Genomic DNA, 20,158 nt, shown 5'->3' with positions numbered 1-20,158 from the left:
AAAGAGGCTTGTAAGGTTTATAAATGGATGAATGTCTCTCCTCTTCTATATTTCACTGCTTTAATAGAGGGTAATGGGATTGTGTAATTTTTAATTTTTTTTTCAATCTTTTTTTTTATTTGCCCGAGCAGATGGTGTAGCATCTCTGGAAACAGTCAGCCCTGTGCTCGACATTACAGATTTCACATCGGGGATGCTCTTTTTCTCCATCCCTCTCTCCCTTCCCGTCTTTCTGTCTGTCTCTATCTCTCACTCGCTAACTCACTATTTCCCCCCTCTGACGGAAATCGCAAGTACTTCTCCCGGGGTAGAACTTCTGTCAGGTCAGCGTCAATCACGGTGTCCTTCCGCAGCGCTGCGCTTTCAGTAGGTCGTCGGGGCCCCGAGCCCCAAAAGAGCCCAATCTGACTGGAGGTGGTGGATGGGCACTGACGGGTTGGCTCATTTCGTGTAATGGCGTAACTGTAAGCTGTAATGTAGTTAATGACAAGAAATCCACCCATTCAATCCCGTCTTTATGTGTGGTGAAGAAGATTTTGCATCCTTGGACCCTTAGTTGTAAGTGAGCTTTTAAACTTTTAGTCAGTGAGCGCTGGGCCTGGATGCTGAGGGTTGTTGCTTGTTAATGTTTTAGGCCCAGTGTGGCGCCCTCTCCTCCTCCTCTTTTGAGGGGGTTGGTGCAGCAGAAACGCAGCTACTGAGACGGGCGAACTAAACGTAGCTGATGAGCGTGTAATCTCTGCCCTTCCTGAGTCGGCTAGCCCAGCATGAGCCCCCCCCCCCACACCCAGCTGCAATCTGCCTGCACTGGACATGTGGGGGAAGGGGGCAGAGCGGCCAGGAATTGTGGACCCTTAACAGATTTGTTTTCCTTGATCCCTCTAGGACAGGCTCACTCAGGTTTGTGTGCGCTCCCACAGTCCCTCATCCTGGTGATGGATCGATGCATTAGCTGAGTTAATGACTGAATCAGTGACCATTTATGAAGGCCTCCCCTTATTCCAAGGCTGCGTGAGTTTGGGAAAAACCTGGTGTCTAGAAGGGATCCAGGAGATTACAGGAGGCTATATCATGATTCGAAGTTAAAGTAGAGCATTAAATTAGCATGAGCGTCAAAATAGGTAATTTAGCAAAGGTAATAGCAAAGGAGTGAACATCTTCTAAACAAAATAAAAAAATATATAAAATAAAAGAGCAGCTATAGACCAGCCCCCTGAATGTTTTGCAAAAAAAATGTATTTGTTATAAAATGTAAAACTGGATAATAATTGTTATTATTTATAAATAATAAATATCAACAGAGCCATTTTGTTTCACAAATCAACATTTCTTAGCAACAGTGCCAAAGTAAAGCAAAGTATTGGTCATCATGGCTAAACAAACAAAGATGAAAAACTTTTTAATTGTATAATATCTTTCTGTCTTAACTGACTACCTGTTAACACCTTCCATAGACAAAGTGAAAGATTCACAAGGTACTCTGTTAACTCTGCTTCCACTGCATCCTTAAGGGTCAGAGGGGAATCGCTCTTGCTGCAGCTCTGCTCTGTTAAAAAAAACCTTCCCGAGGACTTCTTGGCTTTCTTTTCCCGGGACATGTCAGCGACTTTGGGCTCCACTAAAGTGCTGCAGCTTGATGTCTCCTGGCATTCCATCATCTCTGTCACAATGGCCTTGACTTGGGACTTGATGTTTGCACTAATGAAGTCCATCTTGAACCGTGGGTCGAAGCAAGATGCTATATCGAGCATATAAAGAGCAGCTTCATCTTTATATTTGTCATTGACTTGCTGACAGCTTCCAGGACCTCTATATCTTGCTAGGCTAGAATCCAATGCCGCAGCTTCTTGTGCGCAGTCGCGACCTGCGTTAAAGCCCTCTGCTGCTGTAGTATCCTGCTAAATCTCATTTGTCTGGAACCCCATCTTGTTTGGCATTCTGATACGAGGGAACGTAATTGGAGATTCGGTTCCTTCTGGGCTTTTTCTAGAACACTTCTGGCCCTCCAGCTGAGAGAGAAATTACCCACTAGCTTCTTGCAGACACCTGCAGCAAGGTCATCCTTCTCACTGCTATTTTAAGGGGGAAATGAAAACAAAACAAAGTACACATTAAATATTGGACACATTTATATTTTGAACAATAAAGTGCTCCTTAAACTGTTTTTGCAACTGATTATTCTAAAGGTTATTTAAAGATTGAATGTATATGTTCACATGGTTTCTTTACATTTTAAAGGTCTGTGAAAACCCATTCATTCTCAAAAAAATTAAATTGTCTCATTAGTTTTACATTAGTGGTGTGCCCTCCAGTTTGAAATTGGTGTGTTTGTAAAACATTTCTGAAATCGATTAAAGAAAAAAAAAAACGTTCAGGGCGGGTTGTTAAGTAAAACCGATTAGTCAATACACAATGGTCATAACTTGCAGTGTGTGGCTAAAACTCGGCAGCCTGTTCGACTTGTTCAGGGCTTCACCACATTCGGCACATTGTCTGGTGTTATACAGTCATTTAGCCCCCAAGCAGCCACAGCTTCTCTCATCCTCGTTGCGATGCTCTCGCGAAAATACTGTTTACTTATCAGTTGAAAGTAAATAAAAATCAGTGATTCACGGTGGACGGTCAGACTTATTTAGGCCTCCGTTGTCTGGCTGGACCACAAGTCTAATGTAGTTGCATAATATTCTAATTGTGACAGCGCTGTTCAACTTGTGCCTTACATTTCTGGGATGGCAGCTTGAGAAAAAAAGTTCCGTGATGGTATTGCATAACGCTTGTCAGGCGACTGGGTCGTGTTTTTAAAAGCCTCTTCGGTAACTGTTAATTGGTACCATGTCTTTCATGAGGTGAAAAGTTATTGCATCAGTGATTTCTCTCAGCTGTTTGTGGTGCCAATTGAAATCATCTGCAAGGCACTGTTGACAAAATACCTAGGGTTAGGTATCCCATCGTCCTTTCGGTAGCTGAAATAATTTCATATAACTGACATTGCTTTTGTTTTGAAATCGAAGCTTGTTTTCGGTGCTTTCCTGCTCCTCACTCATTTTCACGTGTTGATCAATGACTAGCGGGAGTGGGGTCTGCTTTAGTTGTTTGATAAACTAATCTCATTCATTCTTGATTAGTTTGTCACCAGCAACAGTTAGAAAAATGAGAACCATGCGAGTTTTGCAGCCAGAAAGTTGTTGCATGATGTGTTTGATTTAATTTGATCGTGATATTGCACGTCCTGGGATGTGACCGTCGTGCATGCGCCCATTGCGCTGACTATGCTGAAACGGTATATCGTGCAGCCCCAATGTATTCCCACTAAAACCAACCCTAAGGCTAATGCTTGCAATGGATTCAGGGCTGTTTGAGCAGGGAAATCCTTCTTAATCAGACATGAAAATGGAGTCAAAGGGATGGGTGGAACTTTTTTCACTTTAGCTCAACCTCTCTAATAGTGACTGAGAGACGTGCTACACCTCAACAACTCCTGCCAAAAACTTGGTGTTTGAAATGGGACACATCTAAGTGCACCCTGTCCTTCAAACGACTGCTTGACAGGCAGTGTGTCCCCTGCTCAGCTTTAACAAGTCATTTTAACTAGAGAACAGAGACAGCGCCTCTGTTCGTTTGCATGCATTGATCCGTCGCCAACCTTCCGGGGTCGACTGTTGCGTGATGCACGACCAGGAGTCTTCTGTTATCCTAAGCTTCCATCTTGTCCGCCCTGTGATCATTACCCTTACCTGTCGCGCCTGATGGATTCTGCCTCGTTCATTTTGGTGCACTATCCCGCAGCGAGTTGTCACCAAAATGAGCAACAAGACATGCTGGAAGGCACTCGCATAGCCATTACTGTCTCCTCTCTAGGGCCGCAGCGTGGCCTGTCTCATTTGGCTGACGTCTCCCTGCAATATGTATGGTCCCCAGTCAGCACAAATCTTAAAATCTGTTACTGGCTGCACACTTGGTTGTATCCATTCAATTCGCAAGTAAATTTAATGTTGTTTAATGTAAGTGTGTTTCCGAACAGACTATTGAATTGGTACTTTATTGTTATAACAACACGGAGGTCACTTTTTTTTTTTTCTTTTTTTTTTTTCTCACCCGTTTCGTGGGGAATAAAGCCTGAGAATTTAGATCAGCACACTCTCAATTTCCACCACCGCCAAAGAGAAATTGCCTGCCAGCCAGCCAGGCTGAGTTGCGTCCAGAAGTTTAATTTGAAGATTGATCACAAGCTAGTCCTGGTGCCTGATAGCAGACCCCCCCCCCCCACCCTCGTGCCTTAGAGGGTGATGGCCTGTTGTGGCAAAGCTGATGGGCTGGCATTGGCAGAGGGGGGAGGCAAGAGGAGGCAAAGCAAGGCCAATGAAACCTGAACAGATGGGCTCTGCTCAATAGCTATTGGGGTCTCCTGTGTACCTCTAACCCCGACCCCCCCCACCACCATTACTATAGTTGTAGGCTGGTTTACTCAGGCGGCACTGTGCCCCCCCTGCTCTCATCTCTGCCTCTGCATAGAGCTCAACCTCTCGGCTGTCTGTTCTTTCCCACAGAAAGAGCTGTGCAACATGATCCTGGACTGCTGTGCGCAGCAGAGGACCTATGAGAAGTTCTTTGGGCTCCTTGCCGGGGTAAGCACTGACTAATAAAGTGTTTGTGTCAGCCTTGCACGATCCATTATGTTCTATAGCTATTTGTGGATGTACAAGTATTCGTGTATATAACGCACCTTTTGCCATTTTCAGCGGTTCTGCTTGCTGAAGAAGGACTACATGGAAAGCTTTGAGGCCATCTTCCAGGAACAGTATGAAACCATCCATCGCCTTGAGACCAACAAGCTGCGTAACGTGGCCAGGATGTTCGCGCATCTTCTGTACACAGACTCCGTCCCATGGAGCGTACGTGGCCCTGAACAATTCACTTACGAAAACAAGCTGAACCAGCAGTTTGCCTGCCCCGATAAAATAATGCATCCCCCTTTTTGTGATAATTACGTTACAGATAACATTTCATCAATATGGCTTCAAATGCTATTGATTTTTTTCCTGATGGGCTGGGATGAGCGAAGGTGGGCTGTTTGGGGTTGTTATTCGTCTGCCGGGATGCTGAGTGCTCTGTGTGTTTTGTTCCCCCCCCCCCCCCACCAACAGGTTATGGAGTGCATCAAGATGAGCGAGGACACCACCACGTCATCCAGCCGTATCTTTGTCAAGATTTTGTTTCAAGAGCTGTGCGCCTACATGGGCCTGCCGAGGCTTAACGAGCGGCTGAAGGATGCGTACGTCATCGTTGTTGTATTCCCTCTAGCACGTCAACCTAAAAGCCAAAAGAGAAATGGCAAATAGCAACTAGAGGTCTGTGTGTGTTTATTTTACAGGACCTTGCAGCCATTCTTTGAGGGCCTTTTTCCTCGTGACAACCCCAGGAACACGCGCTTCGCCATCAATTTCTTCACCTCTATCGGTCTGGGAGGGCTTACGTAAGTGCAGTTCGGTCTCTGTGCATTAGTGTCTTTCACAAGAGAGTGTGTGTGTGTGTGTGTGTGCGTCTCTGTCACTTTTCCTGCTTGCCGCTGTTTGAAAGCCTCTGCCTTTGCGTTCCCTCACCAGAGACGAACTCCGAGAGCACCTGAAGAACGCCCCCAAGATAATCATGACCCAGCAACAGGAGGTGGAGTCGTCAGACTCCGACTCCTCATCCTCCTCAGACTCCTCGTCGGACAGTGACAGCAGCGACAGTGACTCTAGCGACTCCAGCGACTCCTCATCCAGCAGCAGCAGCAGTAGTAGCAGCTCAGGTCAGACCCAAAGAGCAAAGTCTCTCTCGCACTGCACAGTAGGAGCTCTCTTCTGTGAAGTTGGCCATTCTAAAAATGCCATTCCCATCCTCCTCCTCCTCTTCTCATCCTCTGGAGTTTGTGGCTCTAGCTGTGATGGTTTCTGTTCCAGCACAAACAAGTGACTGAAGTGCCACTTGCTTAATTTGCGTGCTTCGAGCCCAGCTCTCACCGACGCGAGAACCACAACAGTGTTTGTTTGCATTTCCTGTCGGCCAGAGCCCTTCCCGTGCCCCTCCTTTGCTACTTGGCTCTGACTGAGGTCGTGACCCTCTTCCCAGGTCCCTGCCAAGCAGTCGACCTCGCTGATGTCATGCTGAGTCTCATAGTCTGACCTCAGAATGTCAAGATGTGAACTGGCTAAGCACGACTCACGCAAAATTATTTTAATTGACAACCTGGCCCGTTTGGATGCATATGGCAGGATTTATTTCTCCCTGTTGCGAGGGGGGGGGGGGGGGGGCGGCCTGCATACACCCCTTCCCTGTGAGGATCTTAGTTTCCCCCAGACACCGCTGCTGTGCAAGGAGGTTTTTCTCGCCAGAGAGTATTTCATCTCGGTAGTTTACTCTGCAGACGTGAAATATTGCACGTTAGTAATACATCTCATTTGGGTGTTTAAATTACCATTCTAAACAGGAAAATATAAAGTGTGCAAATGGGTCTCACAGTCTGACCTCAGAATGTCAAGACGTGACCTGGCGAAGCTCGTCACTCGCAAAAAAATGTTTTATTGACAACCTGGCCGTCTGGATGCATATGACGGGAAAAGTGTTGTTTTTTTTTTATTACATTTTTTTTGGACTGCATACACCTCCTCCCTGTGAGGATCTTAGTTTCCCCCAGACACCTCTGCCGTGAAAGGAGGTTTTCCTTTCCAGAGAATATTTCGTCACAGTAGTTTTCTCTGCAGACGTGAAATATTGCACGTTAGCAATACATCTCATTTGGGTGTTTAAATTACCATTCTAAACAAGGAAATCTAAATGTACAAATGTTTGGATGCTGTTTTTTTTTTTTATTCTATTTTTCAGCACATTTTTATATTTAAATTGACAACATGAAGAAATGTGTGTGTGAGTATGTATGCATGCTCTATGAGGGCTTGAGTATGAGAGCTTGACCTGAATTGAGCGAACCATTTACTCAGCTAGACAATATCATTTGTTTAAACAGAACGCACAAACACCAATCGCTGTTTACACACACATACCAAATACACACATGCGCATATACACAGGCAGACACCTCTGCAATGACCAGCCTGCTCTGTTTACTGCTGGTCAGTGCCGAGGCCCTGCTGGACTGTGAGTAAACAGAAGAGGGATGGGTGTATGTGATTGTGGGGGGGTTCTCTTAGCTATGGCCAACAGGGCAATCTGTCATCAGCACACATCATATTCCCAGCCCAGGCCCCGGAGTGGCCTCATCTCATGTATGTCAACACTGTCATTGAATGACCTCCTTTTTCATCATAACACTGGGAGTAGAGAATAGGTTTTCTCAGGGGGAGGGAGGGAGGGATGGGGGAAGTGGGTGGTGGGGGTGGCAAAAAAATATCAATTGAATGCCCACTTGGCATCCATTTCAAAGCTCTGTCTGTTGTCATATTCTAAAGCAAGCCTATATCTCCTCTGATGCAGATTCCGACTCCAGAAAGAAGAAGAAAAAGAAGGGCCAGACTAGGAAGAAGGACAAGGACAAGAAGAAAAAGAAGAAGAAGGGCTCCAGCAAGCCCGCCAGCCGTCGCCAGCGTTCGGAGGAGGAGGAGGAGAGACCAGGCAAGCGGCAGGAGAAGGAGAGACCAGGCAAGCGGCAGGAGAAGCAAAAGGAGAAGCAACAGGAGAAACGGCAGGAGAAGCAACAGGAGAAGCAAAAGGAGAAGCGTGGGAGCAGCAGCGACGGCGCTGCTGACAGTCGCAGACGCTCACCGTCACCCGACGAGCACCGCAAGGCCCTGCGTCACAGGGGCCGCCGCGAGGAGGAGGAGTCTTCGCCGCCACCACCACCGCCGCAGCCGCCCACACGCCACCGTGACCGAGAAGACCATGAGCGTGGTGGGCACAAGGACCACCACGCCCAGAGGGGTGGCAGAGAGCACGAGGACAGGCAGGCGCAGGTGCCCCGCCGGCAAAAGGATGGCATGAAGAACGGTTCCCAGACGACTGACTGGGAGCGGGACCACGACAGAGACCAAGAGAGGCGGCGGAGCAGGGAGAGGGAACCCGTGCGGCGGGGCAGCCGCGAGAGGTCGAAGTCGCGGGACCGGGGCGGCGAGCGCGGCCGCAGGGAGACAGCCATGCCCAAAGACGCCGACAGGAACGGCCTGGAGAGGTCGTACAAAGACAACAGGTACGGGGACCGCCAGCGCGACTCGAGGAGGAAAGAGGAGCGGAGCAGGGAGGATTCGCCTAGAAGACGGAGATAGTCCCCAGAGGCGTGGAGGACAAAGGGGCGATGAGATGTCTCCTTCGAGCAGCACCAGCTCTGGGCTATTTCTCCCTCCCGCTCTGTCATTGGGCATCTCAGAAGTCTTTTTTTTTTTTTTTTTGAACAGGCCTTTATGTTGCGATCTTTGGAAGTCTTGTGAAAAACTCCTCAAAGACATGCCCTGTTGAGATGATGGTGACAGCCTTGTCCAGGACAGTGGTGTGGTACAGGTTCTGTCAGTAACCCGTGCCAGAAATTCCCAAGATGAGGAGATGGCTTTGCAGAGGCATGTCGAATGTTTATATTGGGAATTGTTTTTTGTATTTTCCCCACCTATTTTTGCTGATAAAATAGAACATGGTAAATCACTCAAATGTGTGGGAAACACTGGCAAGTGATCTCAGTAGGTGGTTTTTAAATGTCTTTGGGAATTCCAGAGGAGTTATTGATATACTATGACAAACAGTTGGGCCATTAAAATCTCTACATTATCATTTGGTTCTTTTTTCTTTATTCATCATTGATGTACTGGTATTGACAAGTTTTGCTGAAGAAATTTGAAATGGCATTTTTTTAATCAGTGAAGAGCCTGTTAAAATCAATGTGTTTGTAATGTCTTGTCCTTGGACTTAATAAAGATGGTCTATCCTTTTTAGCTATGTTGCATCTTTCATAGATCTTATAAATTAAAGGAATATATGAAGATGAGAACTTAACAAGGACTGAGGCTTATTTCCTACGCTGTACTGTTAGTCTAATGTAGTTTAAAAAACTAGACGGTGGGAAGGTTCTCAGAAAAAAAAAAAAAAAAAATCAGAGAATGCTCTTGCTTGAAACTGTTCAAAGCTCATGCAACCTCCTAAGATTCTGGCCTGTTTACTGTCAGACGAGGCATCTGTATGGCTTGCACATGTTGCCAGTTCTGTTCTTGTTATCTGTCTCCTTTTTTGTTTTTGCAGCAGCAGATAACCCTATGCAAGAAGGAACCCTGAGCGTGAAACGCTGCGCACTCGCAGTATCGATCCTCCCAACAGGATATGCTGAGAAGCCATCTCTTTTCATACTGACCTTTACAGTGTTTTTCAAGGGGAACAGAGACTGAGGAAGCGCATACGAAAGTCCTCTTCCTTTGTAGTTATTATGTAGTTGTTGTTCAGATGTAAAAGATACTCCTGTTGGATGTGGAACTGGGACGGGGGAGGTCTGATTTAGTTTAGTGTAGTCGGATGGACAATACGGAATAATAGACGCTGGTATTGTCCAACGAGTTGAAGTGAGGCAGGGAGAATCCATTAGTTAAGTTTAGCTCAGTTCAATCAATAGACGACTATCAATGTGTCATCATTCCATTTCCCAGTGTTTGAGCACTGTTCACGTCAGCATTTGTTTGCCACACCATAAATGTTGTTGACTGCTGCCATCATTATGGTGTCTTGATCTAGCGGTCCACAGAAGAAAGTGGAAGGGGACCCTGTGGAACAGATTGAATGGTGCCTGAGCTCGAGTTCGTTTTGAGAGTTGAATCTCACCCATCACTTCGAAAGCACAAATGGCTAGACATGTTATTTTTGACTTTGCAGACACTCGGCGCTCCGAAGTCGGCACGCCAAGGCACCCTCTCAGACTTGACTGACTGCGAGATAAAAGGGAGCAGTGGCTCAGCAGACGGTGACACTTCTACAACAGACAATAGCTGGCTTTCCATCCAACTGATTGGCATATTTAATGTGCCCTTATGGAAATTGAGCTAAAGAAATGAGTGTTAAGCGAATTAAAATGGACACTACTAATCATTGGTGGAGTTGTGAACAGCTGTGGGTTCAAAACTTGAGGTGGTCAGGACAATATAAACGGAAAAGCTTTGAAAATAAATTCTCAACAAATGCGATTTGATGTCAATCGGGAGTGAACCCTAAAATTCACATTTAAAAGTTGGATGGAAACCCAGCTAATTTTAGATGTGCAGATCCACCACTCACACCCTTTCACTGATTTGCATATCTGACTCAGGTTTCTGCACTAAGCGTGTTTTGACATTAATTTCTGGTAATATTTTTAGACGCTGCCGTGTTCGTTTAGATTGTTAAGATAACACCTTTAAATTGCAAACCGCTGCTTAGATATAGCCTATGCATAAATGTGTTAAAAAGAAAAAATGAAATGAGGTAGGGCTCCTGTTTTTATTAAATCCCTGGTGCAGTGTTGGCAAATACTGACTTCTGTGAGCTGGAGGATGAATCTCAGACCAAATGGCTGCATATAGTGGTAGGGGAATTGCTGTATGGAGACAAAATACATCAGAGATGTAACAGCATTGAGCCAGGCAGTGCTCAGACTGATGACTCCCGGCCCCACTTCCCTCCTCGACTCACGGGGAAACTTCTCAGAAGCGTTTCACCGCAGGCCCAGGTAGCCTACGCTCGCTCCGGTAATGATGTAATCCATCAAGGAGGCCATTAGCGCGATTTTTGGATTACCCCGGGGCTACAAGGAGAACTGATTTACATCAGGTCCCAACCTGCGTTTGCAAGAAATTGGGGTGAGGGGAGACCTTTCTCCAAAATACCTAGTTCACCCTTTTTCCTTGAGAAGATGGAGATGTCCATGTTGCTCGGGAGGCATGCTATTCCAGAGTCCTTTAGGTTGTTGAAAGAGACGGACCTAAAATGCATGGGTGTAATCACAGACCAACATCACCACAGGAAATCTATGAGAGGGTGGAGCTCTGTATGGGTGGCTTCCCAAAGCCCTGTGTTTAAATTCTAAAATAGGGTTTTTACTGTATCACCATTTCCATAGCATGCAATTAGGGGTCTGATCCTCTTCTCGACCTGTCTCTGTACATAGAACTATTGTAAACAAACGTGAGCAAAATGCAACACCAGTTTTTAGGATATTCAGCTGTCACCTGAGTTCAAATGTAAAATAAAACAAACACGCCTATAACCACATACTTCCACTACGTCCGAGCCTCACATAGTCACAACAGTTTAGATTGCAGGAAGTGTAATAGGCAGGGTGTCAGTTTTGATCAGGTCTGATTTATTTCCTGTTGTTGCATGGGTTGGTATTAATACATTGTTGGATGTCCTAATTGCCATGTCTTGGAGAGCACCTCCCCCTCCTCTATAAACTCCCCCGCACATATCCTTATCCAGTGCTCATTAACTAAACATGCCTTTTGTTTCCTTCCCCCTACATTGCCCACGTTATATTAATGTGGAAGGAAATTAAAGTTCTATGCTATTTGTGTGATGTTCTTTGAGGTGTCATTATGTTTGTTCCTCTATGTTCATGTTGAACGAGCTACAAGTATCCAACCTAATGAATAAAACTGGCATCGCTTAAATGAGAGATTCAACTACTGGAAAGTAGGACATAGGCTACTGCGCTCAGGTAGTGTTGCCCCTTAAGGGATCGGGATGAGCATGCGTGGAGATTTCCGAGTCTAACCAGGACGCGGTACATCGCTGTCAAACGCAGCGAGTTAGTGCAAGCCTTTGTGGACCGTGCAACCTGCCACTAGACAACGAACGAAGTAAACTGAAGTTTCCGGACACCAATTGCAGCACAGGTAAGTACCTTTTGTGTATGGCATGTACCCTGAGCTACCTTTCGTCTGTCAGGTAGCCGTTGGTTTATTTTAGAAGTGATGTTGTGTCAACATTTCAGAGACCATGAATTGCGTGCTACAGCATAGTAGATACAATTGAGTGATGGCACTCTTTCCACGTCCTCTGCTTTGACAGTGGACAAATGAATGATCGGTTAGTTAAATGTTGATTTAAGTGCAGTTATCATTCTTAACGGAGAATTTAGGCTATTTTGGAAGAATCCTTTGCCGTTGGGTAAAGTTAAAGATTGTGGGATTTAATGTATTGACAGCCTACAAAGAACAGTAGCCTGCTGTTTTTTTCCGGACATTCAATAATTTTTCAGCGGTATGAATAACTACATGTTTAATTACTACTACATCGCTACACTTGGCTTGATGAGAGGCTGTTTGCGCTGTAGGGTATTCTAATGGTTCGAGTTAACAGTTGTCCAGTTGTAGTTTTGTAGTTTAATGAAACACGTGCTATAATGTTCTTATTTCGCTATTTTGTCTTTAATTTTTCTGTCACAAACGAGGGACCGAAGCGTGCTGATGGTATGGGCATAGCTTAACGGGCGCAAATGAGTCTCGCCTCTGTAATGAAGCTCATCAGCCTATGCAATAATGATGGGGAGCCTCGTCCGCTGCGAGTCGGATGGGCACTGTTACAGGTTTCATATGATGGTGTATCCAAGTGAAGTAATTCGTGCTCTCACGGCACTATTTCATTGTTAAACATTTTGACTTGGCGAAATGATAGATAGATAGATGGATACTTTATTAATCCCGAGGGAAATTTAGGAGAGCGAGAGCGCGCAGTGCTGTGGGAGCTATGGAGTTATTTGTCAATAATGATGTTATACAAAGTTCACTATGATATTGGTGTTAGTTAGCCTGTCGCTAGTTCCTGTTTGTTTTGACCCGTCAATCAGTTCGACTAGTGTAAAGGCTAGTCGCCCGGAGCTTATAGTCAGTGCGACCACCGCTAATCTTCTGTTGACTACTGAGTGTCTAGGGTTAAGCATAGGCAAACAATGTATCTCTCACGCACAGGCGAGTTTACGCTTTAGTGTGGTTCGGCATCCCTATTCAGAAAATAAAGATGAATTTACTACTGGAGTATTTAACAGGTGGCTATGCTTCAAGAATACCTTGGTGAATTTTAAAATAAAGCGTAACGGTGAAGGTCAGCAAGGGTCCACATATTGTTGTTTATCAGAAAAAAGTACCACATGACCTTGTCTGACATTTACCTTGAAATACCGCCTGGTCTTTGGAGTCGAGCCTGACATTTTTTTGATAAAGTGGAAACAGAACGTTTGTAATGAACCAATATACCTCGAATGTCATTGATCGAATGTCATATTTTAGCCTAGCTCCTATGACAATATTTAACAAGCGTATTTGTCATTTTTAGGTCAATTAGAAATCTATGACATCTTGTATAACTTTGGATCAACTCAGTAAATCAGGTCTTACGGTGTTGACTTATAGTTCATTTTATCATGGTTTTCATGTCATTGTGTTTCTCTACCCTACCCTATAATGTCTATGTGTTTCATAATGTGGTTTACAGGGAAACCCAGTTTGTAGTGCTGGACTGGAGATAAGTTGAATTTAATGGAATGAAATGCACAATATATAATTGTTTTAGTTGTTATGCAGTACTTCAAAGAAGTAACCCAAGCCTATTCACATTCTTAGTTATTCACACTCTTTCTCTCCTTTTCTCTGTTTATTTGGTCTCTCAAGGCAAGAGTGCCTCCATCATCTCATGAGTATGATTATGGCCTTCCACTGTTTTAAAGGAAATTACAATAAGCAGAAATAAACATTGCTGTCTGCCTATTCTTTTTTCCCCTTTTTAAAAAAGACTAGAGAGAATACACAGCATGTATTACTTTAACTTTGGCGAGCGTGCGAGCAAGCTATTTGGTGTTTGGTTATCTATTTTAGATTGTGGTTGCCCCAAATATCTATAACACTTCATTTTGGTTGTGAGAATGAACATGTAGGAACCCCCCCGCAACCCAAAAACCCCTACCAGAGCACGGGGCAAACAAACACCCTGTGGAAATGCACATGTGTCATCCAGGCCGTCAGTCATGTCATAAAATGCAGTCACTCATTTCATGGAGATGAAACGATTCGGTGCAGCTCATCATAGCAGTGGTGTGTGTTCTCCGACTGGCTCATCTGGGCCTCGGAGAGGTGGGTTCGCTGTGTGCAAACACATGGGAGCTCGCTTGGCCACAGACCAGAACACTTGGCAGGTTGAACTGGGGCACGTTGTTGTCTCATGAAGGCTGATTTATGAGGTTGTGTGGCTTGAGGGGGGGGCCTGGATTTTATTGGGTGCTGGTGAGGACAGTTAAATGGCGGATTTGTAGCGGTGTAGCTCGAGCATCAAAATAAACTTGATGGGTTTGGACACATGGGCTCTTGATTGTTGCGAATCGACACACGGTGGACAGGCTTACCGTTCACCTCATAAAAATTACAATCAACAGCACATTGCTGTCTCACATAGCTCTCTGTAGCACAGTGGGTGAATGTTTTATGATGGAGTCCTAACAGGCCCTTTGGTATCCACTCAATAAGTAATAAGAAGGACATTTAGTACTATAGATTTCACCTAAACTCCCAGGTTTTCATATTTAATGGCTGCTAAAAAATCTTAGACTTCTATGTTTAAAAATAAACTAAATCTCGTGGTGTAACTTTCCACCAGAGTAAATCACTGGATTAAATATTCTGCAGTGTCACGGATCTTATTAGCTTGTCCTCAGGTGTGACAAGCAGGGTGTAAACAGATGATCCAAAATAGACTGCAGGTGTTGCTCGTACCTAAAAGTGGCTGGCTGCTGGCTGAAAAGTGGGATGTTTCCCCCCTCTTTTTTGCCATGATGGGTTCATATGGGTTCTTTCACAAGTATTCTGAAACCTGCCTGCCACATAGGGGTGATTTTCAGAGACCGCTCAAGGCTGTCCTTGCCAGCCTTACCTCGACCGCACGGCCACTGTGGACAAATTGTGTGAAAAACGGCTTGACGGATCAGAGGCGATGTGAGCAGGCCCGTAGACGTGCTGTCATACGCCTCACCCAGTGTGTGCTGCAACCTATGCTCCCAGGCAAAGAGACACCCAGGAACTAACAAAAAAAGGTGCCACACCCCCAGCCCATGGATGGTGACTGTTGTGCAGGGTTTGTGAATGGCGTAATTCGGCAGCATTGTGCGAGGAATCGAAGGTGTGTGAAATCAGCCCGTCAGACACCAACTCATTTTCGTGGGTCTTATGAGAACGGAGTCGTGGGCAGAGACCTGCCAGCCAATCACTGCGCCTCGGCCTCTCTGTGATGCGGAAGAGTACAGGAGCCTTACCACAGCTAAAAATGAAATCATTTTGCTCCATTTTAATCTAGTCTACTGTTGGTGGTAGATTTACAGTAATATCTTTGCTTTACCCTGAAACTCAGAGCTTTGCATCTGTAGGTATAGGAGTGTTGAATGGAGGAAATTCTCCCCCGTGGTGGCTGTAGATCCCTGGGCCCCAGTACAGGATTCAAGGGCAAATCTGTGAGAGTTCGTGAGTGTGTTTTGCAGGAGAAAATGACTTGAAGAAATTCAGGAACACCATAGGACCATATCTGCTTTCTTCTGTGGTTGGGAAAAGACATTTTGCAGTGCCTGTTCCTCAGAGATATACTCAGAATATGTTTTTTCCTCCTCAAGGATCATTAGCAAGTGATTGAATTAATGACAAAACCCAACTATGTTTCATTTTTCCACTTTGATTTTCACTCTAGCTGTTAATGTATGGCCCATATTGCTGTGCTGCAGTTCTGCAGGTATACTGTAGATGTCTTGTGTGGGATTCACTATGCCAGTGTGAAATGCCTGTAAAGGTGACTGGTAATTAGTCCCATTCTGTCTGTAGTGATTTATGTACCCCTCATTGTTGCATAAAAGTGATCTATGGCAGACTTTCGACGCAAGCCTGCACCTGTAATTTTAACATGATTGGTGTATTTCACAGGATGAATTTTATTATTTTCTGAGTCACAAGTAAATTGATACAGGCAGCAATCTGCTGAGCTTTCTTCATAGCTTGACAATCTGTTATTGTGGTAGAGAAAAAGCCACATGCTTTTGTCTGAAGGTGTTATTTTGTGGGACTGCACTGTACGTGTTGTAACATGCAGTCAGTGCATTTCATTCAGCAGGACACAATGCGTGCCTTTTTCCCCCCTCATAGGCAGTGAATTACCGCTGTTGATTTGGAAAGTCATAACTCACAGGAACCCCACTGTCAGCCAAGGTCACAATTACAACGGCATCCGGCATCTACATTTCCTGGCTAATATGTTCCTATTATGTAAAGTAAATTAGAACTCACAACAGTGCCGCTACTCACCTCCATCACTGTCTGAGCCGCACATGTCTTTGACCTCACATTTATTTTTACTCCTGGTTAGGCCCAGGGGCTGCCACTCTTAAAAGGGTAGGAATGGGGCAGAAATAAATTGCCTCCATATCCAGTGTGTCTCTGCGGAGTTTAACAAATGATAACCGTGGCTGGGAAACTAGGATATTGGGAAGGTCAGCTAGTTCCAGTAATTAGCAGGGGGTTGGTGGTGGTGGTGGTGGGAGTGAAGAGGCGAACCTGGAGGGTGGAAAGAGGGGAAAGGACTCCACTTTCTAAAGGGGTAATGAATCACTCTTGGACTGCCTTTCCTGACAGGAGAGTGGCTATTTCTGGTCTTGGGTGAGGTTAATGAAATAAATAAATAAATCAAAGGAACACTGCACTCATGTGGAGAATGCTGCTGTATGTTGTGTCGGAAGACAACATGGGTTGTGAATATTTCATCCCTGCCTCCTTCTAGCGCTCTTGGCTTCTGTGATGGTGCTTTTACATCCCTCTGTCACCCCCTTCCCACTCCAGTTACCCCACTCAGCTGGTGGTTTGATTCATTCACATGATATCCATTAAGCACTCCCTCCCATCTCACTCCATGTAGTTGCCATGCCACACGTTGTTTTGGTTATTTAGTGCAATGCAAATGAACCACCTCCTGACCGACCACGCGATGCACCCTGCCAAGAAAAATGCTAATTTGGTCTGTGTGTGCATGAAAGGGCCATGGTTCATATTCCCACCGCGTTCTGTCTGTGGCGTGTTTATATTTGAGTGTGTCATCATGGACTCACTGCAAAGGGAAACGTGTGAAGTGTCTGGGGAGAAAGAGACGAGACTGAGACATCCGTTTTAAGTGGCAGGCCAGCAAAGAGCTCTTTCCACTCCTTTTGTTTGCAGTATAAATACATCTGGTGGGTCAGGTATTTATTGAACAAAGGGTTGAGTGTGTGAATTAGAATTTTTCTAGGGTTACCTTTATTGAGCTTCATTAAGTAAGGGTCATGGTATATGCCAGATGGCGCTTTGCCAACTCATTGGTCTCTCAGAAGAGGCACACAGTCCGTCTGGTAAAATATGGTAATTCATGGTTGACTGGTGAGATTGCAAGTTATGTTTAGGTCACAGACTGTAGGTCTACTTTTGACAATTTTAATTTGTTATTTGTCTCTGAACATGTATTTGCCCTACTTTAAAGCTGTCATATTTATCAGACAAAGAAGGAAGAAGAAGAAAAAACAGAGCTCATGGGAGGAGAGGGTAGGATTTGCCAGGATCAAACCTCTCGTGACAAGCATGTGGGAAACAATTAACATGGCAGCAGCCTGAGAGGCATCTTCACTGGATGTGTTCTTGTGTACCAGAATTGCACCAGTGCCCCACGCTCCTCTTGTTGTCCCCCTGAAGGATGTCATTTCCAAAGGATGTGTTCTGTGCTGAGAGAAATAGCTCAGAAACTGTGAATGATGTGTGTAATTTTCTTGTCAGTATCACAGTGACTGCATGATGTTAGTATACTACTATACTTTAATTATTACTATAATTTAAGAACAGGAGCAGGCACAAGTGAGCAGCTAAAACATTGAGAATATTGCCATGCAAAACATTGCCAGGGTGTTTTTTTCCCCTCTCCAGCTTGTTATCTCTCCCTCCACATCTTACTCTGAAAAGCAAACTCTTGTGGACCCTGCAGCAGTGCTGGTGACCCTTGCGTCAGTTCCCAGTATCATCATCCGGTCTGGCATGAGCGTGGCTGTTTGCTCTGAAAAAAGCGCTGGGCTACATGGTCATCTCTAGAAATCGCAAATCGGAGGGCTACACATCAGTCCCCTAGTGACTTTTCCTACAAAAGCGCTCTATTTAATTTTTTTCAGATATCATATGGCTTGGCCTAGTTTTCAACCGCAATTTACATACAAAAATCATTCCCATTTCTGCTAAAGAAAAAGCCTCATATCACTCAACTTGTTTTTTACTCTCTTATTTGTGTGCATTTTGGGGGAGTTGATTTTGGAGAGTGAAGCTCTCAGCAACAACACCTTTAGGGCACTGCTCAGGCCCTTGGGTGCGCCTTACCGTGGCTGTCTCCAATCTCGGCACGTCAGGTTCCCTAATTGATCCTCTACTTCAGCCGACAGGAGGCGATTGTCCTTATCCTTTCCCCAGCCCTGGCCCAGGCAGCAGGGCTTATCGACAAGACGTCCTGCTCTCGAGGAGACATGGGCTTTGCCAGGGAAGGGTGAGGATGAGTAGCTTTTGTTCGTTGGCTGCAGGGGTCACTGTGAGGTAACGATGGTATGTAGACTGTCATGGCGGCTTGTACTTTCACATTTTATAAAAGGAAAACATTATTTAGGCTAGTGGTCATGTTTTTAGGCCACGCAGGCACAATTCAGAGAATGAATCATACATTGCTGTTTGAAATAGCATGGTTCTGTGGTACTGTTTGTGGTTTTTTAATCGGAGCATTTAATGGACCCTGCTTGTCTGCAGTCATGTTGTACACCGTGGATGCTTAACATATCTGTAGAGAGGGCTGTTAAAAGTGCTGAGACGCAAATACAAATGTGTTATGCATTTATATGAACTGCACAAGGATGGATGTAAGCCTCTGACATTATTAAAGGTTCTGAGCGCAGAAGTAGTAATTTGTAAAAATGTATGTTTATTAAACATTAGATCACAGGGCCACCTTGCAAGCAGGTCTGTGGTCAGTGGAGGACTGGTTTGGCTCAGTGACAGCTGGGAAACATTAGGGCAGTTCTAATCCTTTCAGCAGTGACATCAGAGTGTGAGGGGAGGAAACTCACACCGCCAGAGCCTGATACCGACGGAGGAACTGAGCGCGGGCCAGCGTCACACGTATGCTAAAGCGGCTTTCAGTGGAGCAGAACCGCTCAGTGTGCTAGGGGACATTTTCAGTCAGTAGCTAAAAATAAGGTGCCAGCACGGTTAGAACTCTCCCTTTGTTGAGAATGTAGGTAGCATTTAATGTGATCAGTGACATTAGCATTTAAGGCAAACCCTATATAGCATCTTCGCATCCCGTTTCTGCCCCTCACCCCACAGGTAGCCTATGTGCTACCGTCTTGAGTAACATTACGAGGCAGGGATGAGAAGTTCCATTAGCGGAAGTGTGTCGCTATTTAAACTTGCATGAGTCATCCCTGGATAAGAAAGGGAATCCTTGTAATCGAAACTAGTCCGCAAGCCTTCCTTTAGTTTTCATGATGCACTGCAGGGGAGATTGAGAGATGATTTCATCCCTGGAATCTCTGCCATTCTCCGAGGGGGGCTCTGGTGTCCCGCCGAGCCTCGTTACATCCTCCCCTGCGTAGCTGCTGGACATGGCCGTGACGATTCTCATCTGTCATCCCCTGCTTGTCTCATTCCTCCCCGGGGACATACAGTGAGCTAACATAGCCTACAAATATTTATGTTCAAGCTTGGAAATACTGTCCCCAAGCAATTCAGTGAATAAATGAATCAATTGCTACACTTGGAAGCATTTTCTAGGCCCCTGTATTATACCCCTTGAAGAGCTTCACATATACTGTGGGGGATTAATCTCATACTGACAACTACTATAGCTATGCCTTAGCTCCTGTATATGCTATATAAAGGTCCAAGCATTGTTTGGGTGTTTTGTAAACTTCTGCAGCTGTCCACTTGGAACCTGGCACATCAAGATTATGCGTCCACTGAGGCCGCAAGTCATTTAGATTAAGAGTAATCTGATTGCATTGAGGTACAAATTATAGCACAAAGGGCTGCACAAGTAGGTTAACAGCCAAGGCCCGGCTTTGTGAACCCCATCTCTCAGACGATTGGTCCATGACAGATTACTAACTGAAAGATAATAACAAGGTTAAATCCAAATCCTG

The 20,158-nt window shown here is 45.1% G+C and overlaps 2 protein-coding genes across 5 annotated transcripts in view; both read left to right on the top strand.

The window, feature by feature from the left end:
* The window catches only part of cwc22 (CWC22 spliceosome associated protein homolog), a 31,431-nt gene extending 22,516 nt beyond the window's left edge, over nucleotides 1-8,915 (top strand). Inside the window, exons 16-21 of the mRNA XM_012834053.3 lie at nucleotides 4,548-4,625; nucleotides 4,740-4,892; nucleotides 5,145-5,272; nucleotides 5,372-5,473; nucleotides 5,604-5,791; nucleotides 7,474-8,915. Coding sequence (XP_012689507.2) covers nucleotides 4,548-4,625; nucleotides 4,740-4,892; nucleotides 5,145-5,272; nucleotides 5,372-5,473; nucleotides 5,604-5,791; nucleotides 7,474-8,258 — 1,434 coding nt within the window. The 3' untranslated portion in view covers nucleotides 8,259-8,915. The remainder of the gene's footprint in view (nucleotides 1-4,547; nucleotides 4,626-4,739; nucleotides 4,893-5,144; nucleotides 5,273-5,371; nucleotides 5,474-5,603; nucleotides 5,792-7,473) is intronic.
* A 2,555-nt stretch (nucleotides 8,916-11,470) lies between these two features.
* The window catches only part of znf385b (zinc finger protein 385B), a 78,884-nt gene continuing 70,196 nt past the window's right edge, over nucleotides 11,471-20,158 (top strand). Inside the window, exon 1 of one of the 4 annotated variants that reach the window (XM_031586269.2) lies at nucleotides 11,471-11,834. The gene's annotated coding sequence lies outside the window, so the exon portion shown is untranslated. Of the gene's footprint in view, nucleotides 18,570-20,158 lie in introns of all 4 variants that reach the window. The other 3 variants (XM_031586279.2, XM_031586277.2, XM_031586273.2) reach the window with 3 other exon arrangements.

This window comes from Clupea harengus, chromosome 2, assembly GCF_900700415.2.
Source record: "Clupea harengus chromosome 2, Ch_v2.0.2, whole genome shotgun sequence".
In the NCBI taxonomy this organism is placed as follows: Eukaryota; Metazoa; Chordata; class Actinopteri; order Clupeiformes; family Clupeidae; genus Clupea; species Clupea harengus.
Note: the sequence above shows the minus strand (reverse complement) of the source record. Positions and strands in the feature narration are given on the sequence as shown.